The following is a 14,010-nucleotide window of genomic DNA, read 5'->3' as shown; positions in this document are numbered from 1 at the left end:
GCTTACGGCTCTTTTCCCTTTCTCGCGTTCCCAGCCATGAATCAACCGATAATATTCGCAGCCAGCGCTGTTCTATCGCTGCGGCACTTATCTCGGCTCGCGATTGCATACAAACGCGCAAATCTTAAACTCGTAATTTCCACGCGCTCGTGATCCGGCATAAGAGCGTCGCGATTGCCGGCCGTATTAATCGGGTAATTAAACCATTATTCATTGTGTCTTATATTTTTTCTTAAACGCTCCAATTTGCCCTGCCCTTAATGACTCGTTAAAATTGCTTTAATAATGCCCGAGCTAATAAGCTGACCGTGTACACCGTCGACAGCCGATCGGTCACGCTACGAATGACTACTCTATCCGTCGCTGCATGTCGAGTGGCATGGTCGTGTGGGAGATACAGGTTGTACGTATGTACTTTTTTTTTGTTTCAACACCGCGCGTCAATAAGAGCCAGTGATTTTAGCATACAGGTTTTACTCGTTGTCGCTTATTGACGAAAAAGTAACATGTACGCGCGTGCTGTCACATGCATAATTTCAACTTCGTTTAAGTAGACATCTATATTCGCCATTACGTATGTCGCGGAAAAACGCATTTTTACTATAAATATCAAAAAAGAGAAAGAGAATATATACATACTCTTCGCGTATTGATTTTTAAAAATATAAATGAGTAAATTTTTTTAAATAATTAAATAAATAAAGAAATGATCATTTTTTATAGAGAGTCACGATTCTCTTTTATTAAATTAAATTAGATTACTAATTAAATTTATCTTTAATTATATAATAAACGGAAACAGATTTCAGGTTAAAAAAATCATAGAATTATCATAACAAAAATTATGTTATTGATGATTTATAACGTGCGCGAATTTTCATTGTCAGAATAATTGTGATATTTATAACATTTTAATAAGGATGTAGACAAACGGCCGGAGAAATAAAAGAGTTCTTTAAAGACACGCTGTACTCTTCCCACTAGCATTAAGTTCAATCATAATTCACGCCACGCAGGACGAAGAGCTTCCGCTGGACGTCACCCGCATCCTTCTTCCTCCTTGTCGCGATGCACACGTGCAGCTTTTATGCATCTTTAGCGCGTGCCGCGTGTGTTTGTGAATGACGCCAGCGTTTCGACAGGAAACTTCATATCCGAATTTTAAAGAAGAACTAATTTAGCATGACCAAAGTTTTTCCCGCACTTTTAACTCGCATTCGCATCTAATACTCATGCATATAACGTCAACATTGCTAATATCTATTATTCAGAATTATTTCAGCTTGTATCGCCTCGAATAACAAGTTGCCACAGAATGGATCGCTAAGGAACGCGTACTTCTAAAGGAATCACGTCGCTAATGTACGTAGCCGCACTTTCGCGGTACTCCATCTATAGGCGGATGTTTACGAACCGGCGAGAAAATAAACGCGGAACGAGCGAGAGAACCGTGACAACCGTGTTCGAGAATTGAGGTCAATAGGCATATCTCGATCGCAAGGGGGAATTTTTCGACGACGATAAGTCGCGCGCGCGATAAGGATCGCCTCGTTACGAGCGCCGTACGGCGCGCGCGCTAAACCGCACGGACAATCGTGCTTCCGCGATATAGCTGTAAGTTGACAGGCAAATCATTGTGGCACACACTCACCTTGCATAGAGCGACGCCCGTGTCCAGTCTGTCCATGAAATTGTCGAGATTGATCCTGAGCTCCGGATACAGGGCATTCAACCATTCCGCCAGGTCCTCCTTCATCGCTATCAGGTACTCCTCCGAGGATTTGAACGGCCTGTACGACCTCCCTTCCAGTAGCACCGACATGATTTTAACGATTCGAAAACTGAAAATAGACATTAAATTATATTAAATTAGAATATTAAGTTTATCTTTAGACAATTATTTATTTCTTTCTCTTATTCTCCTTTCTTTTTATTTTAATATTACAAACTAAACAGATAATATCTTGAGCACTTTCAAATTACTGTTAACTGATATCACATTTGCTTTAAAATTTGAATATCATATAATAACTTAATAAAGTATATCGCATTACATTTATACCGTTTCATATCGACAAGTTTCAAGCTGTTTGACTTTATACTCTAGATTTGGGAGCTCTGCGGCACATGCACTTTTTCACATCCGCTTATTTAGGGTGTTCGGCGAGAACTGAAACGACTTTGTTAGGTGCTATTACGACAAAGGACTTCCGCACCTTTTTAGACCCACGTGGATCCTAAGGGATCAAATGGGATCTTTTACAGGTTGCTCATAGGTCAATAATGGGACACCTTTTAACACATAATTTTCAGATTTTTTAAATTCTTAAAAGCCTTGAAGTTTTATCAACTCTTCTAACTGTTTGACTTTTCAATCAATCATAATAATTATTTCCCTAACTTGCATTTATCTTGTTTTCTTATTAATTTCTTGTCTTTAATCAATTTTTTGTCAATTATTTTTCTATCAGTTTTACTTTTCTTCCCTCCTTCTTTATTCGACACTTGGCTGTGTACATATTCTGAGTGCAAAAATATAACACAGTATAATTTAAAAAAAAATCAAGTTTATATAAATTAATTGCATTTAATATTCAACTGCATTTATATGTTGCATCAAATTTACGATATGCGTTGAGTTAAAATTTTATGATTTCAACTCTTGAAATATCCCGTATCATGATCAACGATTATTAATCGTTCCGACGAAAGCTACGTTCGCCACGCACGGGAATTGCAATGTGCCGCTAACGGGGCCCCGATTCGTTTTCTCACGCGATATTTCCACGTCTAGATACCGTTGCGTATGCAAATCCGCGGGCATTATTTTGCAGATGCGAGAGGCAGATTATAAACATCCGATGTATAAAAATCGCGGGGCTCCGCCAGACAATGGCCACTCCGGGTGTCGCTGTTGACAATGGCGCGGTCATCCCCGCGATATTTTCCCCCCATGCTCGTCATACAACCACCCCATATATATATGTGCGTACTGCACATTCTGCATACTCCCCATACATGAAAATCGCCATTGTGAGATTCAGATTAACCGAAAACTGAGGTAAATTCTATTTATGAACTTTGTTGTTAAAGTATGTGCATAACTTGAATTATTTGTATGCGTATTACGTAAGTTTCTTCTTTTCAGCAAAATAGCACAATATTCTCTTTGTTCCAAAATAGAAAGTTTAGTTGTCTGGAACTAGTCTCATTTGGCCAATTGGTCCAATATTATAAATAAATATACATAGATTTAAAAAAAAATGTTATTGACTGCCAAAAAATTGAATGATATTCTTTCAATATTTTTTCCTTCCGCTGTTTGACTACAATACATGTTTATTTCTGAATAAACAAACGCGCTTTACATACGTTCACGTATGTCACATTGAGTCATTTAGTATTTAGTTCCTGCTACATTTCCACAGCGACCATGTATATAAATCTCCATCAACAGCATTGTGCGCAACTCGTAGAGTAATGTACAGGTAATATCGGGATCGGGAGCTCTCGTCGAGACTCGGCAATGTCGCAAGTGAACTCATTGTAAGACATGGTCGCGCCGATACAGCGACTGAATAGCGTCGCGTCGCCGGATGACGTTTCGGCGCGCTCGGGTTTCGCTGAATGGAAATCTCGGTGACAAACGGGACTTTGGTATTTGATAAATAAGCCTACGCCGCGCGTCGCGGCGGATTAATGAGTAGACATTGCGCCAGCCGAACGGGCACGAATGAATTAATGCGCCTGACTGCGAATTCAAAAGGAAGTGCCGTGACAGGCGCGGGATCGGCGACCGTCAATAAATTTCAGAATGTTTGCGTGCCGATCTGCGTGAATGAGCGGAAGGTCGGTTTCCGCATACGCTAAAAATGTGTCATCGGAGACTGTGTCATTTCCTTGAACTATTAATTGATGTTAGTTTACACATATTATACTTGTTTGAGACGGCTATTATAGGGCAACAGATGTATTTTATCCTTCCAACAATTCTGAGGTCATTGACTAGTGTGCGAAATTAATTATCCCCTTTCGCTTCCTAAACATCCTAATTTTCCAACCACCGGCATGCGCTGACCAGAGAAGATAATCGTGGGAAATCATCCGTCACAGGCGCGCCGCCGACATAATATCCGACTGCGACAAAACACTCCATTCATGGGACCCCACAAAACCTCGTTTCCATGCGGTCTGGCCTCCCCCTTTAACTCGACGAATCTTCGTCAAGGATTGACCAAAACGAGCTTGAGAATCATTTTCGAGATCAGAAGAGGAAAATCACTTTCAGTAATATACGATGGCACGATAAAATTTACTTAGGAGAGGGTTAATTGGATTAGTTCGGAGTTCGAAAGTTCAAAGTTAAGGAATAAAATATGTCGTCGTCTGATCGAACTTTAAAAAGAAATATCGACTCCGATTTTTCGAAGGAACACAAATGAAGATAGACGCGGCGAGTTTGGAGCCGGCACTTCTCATCCCTATGCGTTCAACCCTATAATTTATTAACGTCTACGGCATTATGTAAAGGACGACGGAGGGAGGAAAAGGAGAGAAGGAAATGAAGAAAGATCGGAGGACATGAGAAAGGAATTAGCGCGTAAAGGGGACGCGCGGGAGCGGTTCGCGAAGGCGAGAGGGATTGAGATGAGGGATTCCTTCGCCGGCAGCCACACGATCGCGGGATTACGGTTTACGAAAGGTGACTGCGAAATGTCATCGTATCGCGTTTCCCCGCGATACGACGCACGCGCTCCTCGTTCGCGCGCGTCTCGCCTCGGGCGGCAACACGCCCCACGTCGTCGGCGCCACGCGCATACTGCATCGGGCGCATTATTATGCACACAAGGATTGAAAATGCCAAAGTTTAAGTCGATTGCGACCCGCGGACCGCGGAAACGGCTCGTCTGGAACGAACAACTTGAGCAACGCCTTATCGACCCTCCTTCGGCGAATGCGCGTGATAATTTATGATACGCTTATCTCGTATCCATGGAATTCTGTATCCAGATACGCTATGGACTTGATAAAATGTATCACGCATTAAATGAATGGCGCGATACGGCCGTACAGATTTAATGATTTTAATTTAGTGACGCGAGTGATCAAAGGCGCAATTTGTTACATGATACGACGCGTTATTGAAATGTTTTGCCTCAATAAAATATTGTAAAATTATATTGTCACAAAGCGAAGAATAAATTAAAACGCACTCAGCGGTATACATGGTGGATGAAAAACGAGCGAGCGTCTGTAGGCGACTGATGGCTAATTTACGAGCTAATCTGTGGCTTTTTATCACCATCCGCGAAAGGGCGAAAGCGGCAGTTGCTGAATCACAGCGGGGTTGCGAGCGTGTAAAACGTGTCGTTGCGCTTCACGGAGTTCGCCGTGGCTTTCATAAATGTCGGCGCAGCGCCAAGGAATCTATTAGGGATGCACGCGGATGCACCGTGGAATTTAATCCTTAAACGTGCGCGATTCACGCGCGCTATCTTCGCAGCCAGGCGAAAGGCGCGTTCGGGAATTGATAGCGTCCTCCTTTATTTCGCAAAGTGGTTAACGGGATTTTATGTGTTCCTACACACGGATCCACGGATGAATAATCGATGACTTTGCAAGTACTAAATAACGAAGCGCATTTCCAATTTGACGCCGGGGTAACACAGATGTCGATTATCGTTATGTTAATGTTGTCAACGTGATGGTATTTCATTTACTGGCATAGCCAGCTTCGTGATTATCATCTACATAATTGCCGTGTTTTTTTCAGATGCGAAATTCCGTTATGACAGACACTAATAAAATCGGTATCTGAAATTACAGCCCGTTGCTTGAAACTTGAAGCCTGAAACTTGAAACCAAGTCACTGAAATTTATAGGATGTGGAATTTGTAGAGCGTGGAAATAACATTTTTGGGTTGTATTGGAAAAAAATATTAAATAGACTAGGAATGTACGGAATAAAAATACTCAGATTGTTGCTAAGGAGAACTTGATTTCCCTCAAGATTCTGCGAGACTATATAATCGCGCTCCCGACTTATCTGCGTATGCAGCTCTTCGTGACATCGCGTAGACACGACGTGATGCACCGTTATGTCAGGTGTAACGCGCCTTTAAAGTACGCTCACGTAGGTAAACTTACGAACGCGCTTTCATAGGGAACAACCGTGCGCGCGATATCCGTAGGGCAGCAACTTCTTAATATTCCGTCCCTTACGTGCCGCTCAATGGAATAATAAGAAGCCGACGAGGCACGTGGAACCCTTTCTCGACGAACGTCTCAGCGCGAACAATGAAGTCGCGTTTGATGGAAAATGAAATGGCGCAAAGCTAGAAAAACGTACGAGCAACGTCGCGCTCTTCGGTCTCTCTCGCGGGCGTTAAACCTTTCAGGACGTCCTCCTCCGCCGATCGTGTCGCTGCATAGCAACGGACACGATGAGACGGGTGAATAGAATTAAAGGCCGAACCGGATTAAATAAAAATATATATATATCTAAACGTCTTTACGAGTCGCCCGGCGACTCAATTCCGACCGCCTCGACTTGCTTCGTCATTTTTATCTGTCGCCCATGCGACGTTTACGAACGCGCGCACGTATACAATTCCGATCCCCGCGACTTATTTTACTGACTCCTCTAATCGCCAGGAAGCAGTTACTCTTACGCTCTATTACTATAATTTCTCTGGGGCGCGCGCGAGTTAAGTTCATATAATCCGATTCATCCTCCCCTCATTCATCGTCGATTACGATAAATATTATGCAGGATGAGTTATGTAAACAGTAACCGTGTAATATAATAATAATCGTGCGTGAGCGGTGACGTTTTGCAGAATTACACGTACCTGTCGCACACAGGTAGCGTTTCTTTCACAAATCCGTATATCGAGATCCCGTCTTAGGTAAGGACTTCATGAGTAATTACGAACAATTTTCTGATGCTTTATTATATTACCCCGCGTTCTCCGGCGATTTCACATTAGATCCTTTATAATCTTGCAATTTATAAATACCGCGTGTGTGATATACATACGCGCAAGATGTGAGAGGCGTACGCGAGTGTTGCGCTCGATCGGCCGCCGCCGGCCGCGCAATTTAATCGCGCGCGCGTTAAAGTAATGTTACGTTATACGCGAGCAATGCGACGACAACATTCTTGCGTCGTACCAAAGATAGCACCGATATATTATTAAGGGAAAACAAGATCGCGATAAATTGAAAGTCTCGCTGGCGTCGTAATTATGGCGATGGCCGATGTGATAATTTCGCGAAAGGTAAATATAGAAAACGAATCCGCCCGGGTACGTATAATGCTCCGTTTCATGCAAGCCCAATGAGGCGCGCCGCGCAATTAACGGTCATTTGCTCTTTTACAGCCCATTAAATATCAACTATGTTCGGCCTTTTTTTTCGCCACGAGAGTCGTCCCACGTCCCAGGATTCCGCGTGATTATTCGCGACTCGACAAGATGCGTCCATTTCATTTTCGATAAATGTGCTCCGTAGCAGAAGTTTAAGCGTCCGTGTAACGCTTTAAAAAAAAAAGCTACAAGAGATAAAAAGTTGCGTGACTGTGCCTTCGTCATAAAGACGACATGAGAATACACGATTTACATAGCAGAGATATTCGACAGATCTGTCAATTTTGTCAGACTTGACCAACTTTCCTAATTAAATATAAGTAGGCCGATACATATACGTTTATGCATATACTCCGTTCCTCCATTATTCATAAAATATTATGAATTATCTGTTTGTCGCATAAGATATTCACAGAATTTTCGCAACGACATAACGACTTTCGAATACATCATCATATAAGATGATTTTTTTTCTCAGGATATTTAATACCGTCGCAAACTGTAACACTTCGCTTTTATCGCGTCATAAACATTCTACAATTATTCTATGTAGGTGCTATTTCTTCATGTACCAAGAAGAGGTACTCAGAGAACGGGAGGCAATGCAACCGTAATGATTACATCGCGGGGTGGAAGAGACTCGGATTCGAGATATCATCGTCGTCGAGATATTAAAAGCCCACTCACTCGCATAAGAATGACAGCGTTTCTTTGTCCGAGGAAACGGTTTGTTTTAAAATTCCTTACTAGTATAACGATGCTGAAGTGTATAAATATAATCCTGCACGAAACACACATCGCGATATATAGCGGCATGTGTCTCCAAAACCAAAACAAACACAACCAAACTGGTAAAGCCGGCGTCATTTACGCCTTCCCGTCTAAAATTAAGTATTCCTGGCAAGAAAACTATATTTAGATCTTTACACACGATAAATTCTTCTGTAATCTTCTGACAATGTAAACCTCGTACAATTATTTTAAAAAATGATCATTCAGTGTCGATTTAATAGCTGTCGCGAAATCGTCGAAAAATAAATCGCTGATTCTAATAACAAACGATATCGCAGCGTCGCATTCAATGGAAAGTACGGACAGTCATCTCGATGGGCGCTGCATATCCGGGAAACCGGATGTGTCAGCCGGCGCCTGTTCCCTCTCGCGCGCAACGCGCGTCGAGTTACGCGACGCATAATTGCGCTCGAACGTGCACCGATACCGGGATCCGATAAGCGGTCTGGCGCGGCGCGGCGCGGCGTCGGCGTGTTCGTAACGCCTAACGATTTCATTCATTTCGCACGACGGAATGAACCTGTTCCCGGCGACGACGACGACGACGAGCTCGGCGCGGCGCGGCTAACGCCCGCGCGCGTAGCCGAGCGCGAATGCAAATCCGCGTCGCGCATGGTCGCGCATGGCCCGCGTTGCAACGAGAAACGCGATATCTTGGGACTACGTGCGGGACTCGATAACGTCCGGAGCACCGACTCCGAAGTCGTTTATCATTACGCGCCGGCCCGTAAAGTTACCTTCGAGCGCGCCGAGATTGATCACCTCCCGCCTCGGCCGGACTTATTGCCCTCCCCCACGCGTCTTTCGTCTGCTCCTTTTTCTCCTCCACTCGTGGAGGTCCATTTCCATAACCGTATTGACAATCGCGCGCGAGCACTCGAGGCTGAATCTCGAGGACCCGCGAATAAAGACGCCGGTCCGCCAGCTGAGCACCCTAAATCACAGAAACTTCAATTCCAAGTGGACCGAAGAATCCGTATAGGCAAGACAAAAAATTCGTTTCAAAATCAATGCCTGAAATAAGAAAAAGGAGCTCCGCGCTTCTCTGGCATCATAATTTCTCCCGTGGGCATCCTCCGCGCACTTTCGAAACTAAAGGCTCGGTTTTCGTCATAATCTCCCCTCGCAAAAATTACACACTCCTTGATCGCTCTAAGGATCGTGCTGTCATCGTGCGGGATATCAGAATGCGCGTACGCACTGAAATCCAACTTAATCCGATGCACGAGGCGCATGGCACGTCTCTCGCCAAACGCATCTCGACAGCGCGTATAGCCCGGCGATATACGTGCAACTGATTTTCCGGCGATGCAACGCCGTTGACAGCCATTCATTAATCGTGATGTTCGGTATACGTTGTAATCTGCTGGCCGGCGTCGAGCGCGAGCGAGAGATGGGATTAAAGAGAGAGAGAGAGAGAGAGAGAGAGAGAGAGAAATGTTTCGGCCGCGTTATCGTCGCGTTTTTTTAACGATATTATAAACCTTTGCAAACCGCGTAAGGGCCTCTCGCGTTTCTCCGCGAGATAAGTCCGACGTGTATCCCCCTTTCATTCTATCCGAGCACTGATTTGTTGCATCAACGTGGCGGCCGCGTATATTTTACAGATTTTACGATTGGTGGTATATTCCCGAGCGACGAGATATAAAGCTAGCTCAAGTCGGCTGTTAGTTAATCATTTTCTGAATATGTCAGCCGGTTATTAGACTCCCATGTTTTCGTGCGGTTAACGCGCAGTTTATACAGCGTTAATCATTTCGTCGTCTTTATATATCGGCATTAATTAATTCTATATTACACGTTATTTAATGTTCAACTTCTGTTTAGAAGTTGTACATAGTCAGATTGCAGCGCAATTCCGTTAAACATTTTGAAGAGGTAGCAATCAATTTCCCGTTACGCGCACAGAGAGAAGTCGTCGAGGCATTCCCGACACGAATATCCACGATAGTGGTCTGGAAAGTTAGATAACAAACTAATAGCGTCATTAGTCCTCAACGCTCGCTGTTACCAATGTGAAATCGTTAGCCATTTTTCGATCTTGGCGAAAACTCGTTTACGCGAAGCGAAGCGCGCGCAGAGAGCGAGACTATAAATATTTATTCCGAGACCCTCGTTTTCGCGAGCTTCGTCCTTTGATCGAGAGATACTTCGCATTAGCGAGCGTGATAAGTTGCATGTCCAGTCGCTGCAAAGCGCATCCTTCGCGGACGCTCGGCGCTCGGCGCTCGGCGCTCGGCGCTCGGCCGAAGCGAGCGAGACTGGACAGAGCGAGCAGGGAACGCGCGGCTGGTTCTCGCTGCCCCCCTCGAAAGAAAATCTTATGAATGAGCGGGTTCCCCATTCACTTTTAACCGGAGAACAGCCGTAACGAGCAGCACACGGTGTTCCGAAGCCGCCGATGCTCGCGCAGCACGCAGTGATCTATCGCACAATGTCGAGGCGCAACAATTCGTCTATGATGTACTTGTACTTGATAGAACAGTAATATAGCACTGTGAATACCGTGTTATGTTGACCGGATGATTACAATTCCGTACGATGCGTAATAACGGCATATCATTTATTGCCTACTCAAAGCGCGAAAATAAGCTATACATTTGTTCTATTACATTATCTAAATTCATTTCCGTCAGATAGTACTGTATTAACATAAAGAAATCAGTAGATAATAAAATATAGGTATTAAAATAATGCAATATTAAAATATCGAAACTTTGATGGCAATATTAGAACTTAATATAAAAGACAGAGAAAAAAACTGTTTCCACGATTTTTTTCAATCACCAATCTAAGAAATATTGCTTATTAAGATCAAATCTATGTTATTTTCCGCTAAAACCGTTTCTGCGCGTACATCTACACCAAATGAAGTATTTTTCTAACGCAAATAGTCGTAAAAATGATTCCAAGGTGCAAGGTGCAATAAGTAACGTACGCGAGATCGATAAGGATCGAGCGAAAGTTCAATGCCGTTCAATAGTAATCGCGACACGCAAGCATCATCGTGCGTCGCTTATTATGCACCACGCCTGCATTTATTACTTATTGTCAGATGAGAGTATCTCGTTGCGCATCGCGCACAACGACATCGCACAGTTTGAGAGACTGACTATCTCACGCGACAAAACGCTTTGTCTCCGTCCACTTATCTCGATCGTCTTTCGCTCGCAGGAGTGTTGTACGCCTCCAGCGAGTAATTGCGTCGGCAATTCAATCGCCGCGAAATTATCGCGCCATTACTCGCGCGAGCCGTCCCGCGGGCGAGTACACTCGTCAACCGCGATCTAACTCGCGTACCGTTGATCCGGATCGATGACTTTTCCAAATCCCCGACCTTCGTCTGGTTCTTCCCTTACATAATTGATATAATTATATATAGGAATTAATTAAAACGTAGTCAATAAAAATTTTTTTTGTGACAGAAATTGGTTTCTTTGAAAATATCATTAAATTTGTAATCTATGTATTGTCAACAAGTTACTCAATCTACTTCACTTCCGCAGTGTATCACGTAGAATTATTTACGTAAGGAAAGTCACGCGATTTGTATTCTGATTACACTAACGACTTCTAATTAAGTTACTACGATGCAACATTTCCTTACAATGGTCAGAACAATGAAGTTTTCTAATGTAAAAGTGATTATAATGAGTGATTAAGTAAACGTAATACGAGAAATATCCGTGGGAATGGTATAAAATTTCGATTACTCATAATTAATCATTGTCCACCTATTGCGAATAATTAGTTATATTACGGTATTGCAAACACAATTACTCATAATTGATTAAATCATTAAATGATTACGGAGCGGAGCCTCCTTGCGATCGCTCGAACAATGAACAACTTTCTCTGTAAAAGCAACTCTAACGGGTGATTAAGTAGCCAGAATAGGAAGGTATAATAGCATAAAATTGTATAAAATAAGGCTTTAATTAATTATTGCCTATTAGGGACTTACAGCGGGATCAGTATATCGTATTATATGGTACTATATCATAATGCACGTTATATTATGCACCATTATTTAAATACAATCATATCATACACATATAAAATCATGTATACATGCATGTATAAAATGATTATAAATTATATATATATATATATATATAATTTATAATCATTTTACACGCGCATGTGTGCATGATGATTATAAATGAATATAATTTTATGATAATTCCACATGTGTAATTGCAATGCTCTCCGAGGAATTTATCTCGCGCGTTCTTCATTGCTCGAGTTTATCTACTCGCTTGATTATCATCTCGAATATCCATTTCAAGTCAAACATTAACATATCGCGTGCCATGTTTCCTTATCAGCGTCGTCGGATAAGGGAACTCGCCAATGAGTCATCTTTGCAATGCAACAGATGCATCAGTTATTTATGTCCTGCTGCATTGCTGGTAGTCGAGATGCTCCATTTTCTCATTTAAATGGCCTAACTACCTAATTACAGGGTGTGTCGCGAGGAATTTTATGCAGACGATTCTAGCCACGATGATATTTATATATAATCGTTCCTTGTGCAGATACGTTACGTATATATAATTTTATTAACAAATTGATAGACAGGCGATACGAGTCAGGCGCGGTACGTGGTGCGCAAGTAAAGAAATTAATAGTTACAGAATTTACAGTTACAGAATAGTTACAGAATAGTTACATAATTTTATTATATTAATCTCTCTCTAGAATTTTTAAGTATCAAAATTTACATATAAAACAAAAATCGAACTAGTAAATATCCAAAGGTTAAAGATCTATATCTTCTCACTCAAATATCCACAATTTAATTCATGTTTTTCTAATTTTTAAATCTTTCGAATATATAATATATTAATAATAAATATATCAATTATAGATATTTAAATAAGAATAAATTAAAATTTAGATATAAATATAATTGCTATCGAAATATAAAAGATACTATATTCTGTCTCATACAATGAATCTTTTATCGCACAACGAAAACGACTCAGAATACGCCGATCACAAATCCACCTGCTTATTAATTCAACTCGAGCGTTCCGCCTTCAACGTCAATCGAGATGACGTACCTCGATTTCCTTCGTTCAATACCTACCAATACCTATCGCGTCCTCAATAAGCATTACAAAAGCACGGTTATAATGACGTACATGTACACGGTTGTAATTTACAAAAGCGCGCATATATCGAGGATGACTCGGAGTACTTACGCTTGCCTCGCGAGTCCGGGGGAGGAAGTCTCTTTCCCAAATCACCACCACCAGAATCACCACAAGCGCGCGGCGAGTCCCGATCGCGCGCGCGCGCGCGCACAGCGATCAGCTCTCACGGCAGCGCGGCGGATCCTTCACTCATCGAGCGGAAAATCGAATGTCCGTCGACGCCGGTGGATTTCCCGGCGACATACGCGATCGGGCGCGCGCTCTCGGCGCCGGGGAATGCGTCGCGCTGCCGGGGAAGCGAACGGCGCGGCGGCGGTGAGAAAGGGTGGAAGATGTCAAAGATATCTCGGCGAGCGCGCGCGAGATTACGGAGCCATGCAGACGGAGGAGAGGATGACTCCTCGTCTCTCTTATCGCTCTCTTCCTCTTCCCGGTCGGGAGCGGTTTTCGTTTTTCGTTCGCTGCTGCGCGCACGTCGTTCAAGCGGTTTTAAAAGGCGCGATGCCGCTGCGGTATACGTCTCGCGGGGTACGCGCGAACCCCATGCTCGCACTCGTCGCGTCCCAGTCAGAGACTGAGGCGCCTAGAGACAGGCCGCCCGTATAAATGCGCCGCCGTGCGAGCGGTCGAAGTGCCGCGGGTGGAAGGGGGAACCGGAGTCGATCCGCGGCGCACCACGAGGGGTCACTACA

The 14,010-nt window shown here is 43.2% G+C and overlaps 1 protein-coding gene across 1 annotated transcript in view; it reads right to left on the bottom strand.

The window, feature by feature from the left end:
* Window positions 1-13,904, bottom strand: part of LOC139777363 (GAS2-like protein pickled eggs) — a 62,077-nt gene extending 48,173 nt beyond the window's left edge. The window contains exons 1-2 of the mRNA XM_071714747.1: window positions 13,367-13,904; window positions 1,652-1,841 (exon numbers count right to left, since the gene is read on the bottom strand). Coding sequence (XP_071570848.1) covers window positions 1,652-1,822 — 171 coding nt within the window. The 5' untranslated portion in view covers window positions 1,823-1,841; window positions 13,367-13,904. The remainder of the gene's footprint in view (window positions 1-1,651; window positions 1,842-13,366) is intronic.
* Between the last annotated feature and the right edge of the window lie 106 nt (window positions 13,905-14,010).

Source organism: Temnothorax nylanderi, unplaced genomic scaffold, assembly GCF_030848795.1.
Source record: "Temnothorax nylanderi isolate EJ_2023f unplaced genomic scaffold, tnyl_v1.0 TNYL_tig0146_pilon, whole genome shotgun sequence".
NCBI lineage: Eukaryota > Metazoa > Arthropoda > Insecta > Hymenoptera > Formicidae > Temnothorax > Temnothorax nylanderi.
Note: the sequence above shows the minus strand (reverse complement) of the source record. Positions and strands in the feature narration are given on the sequence as shown.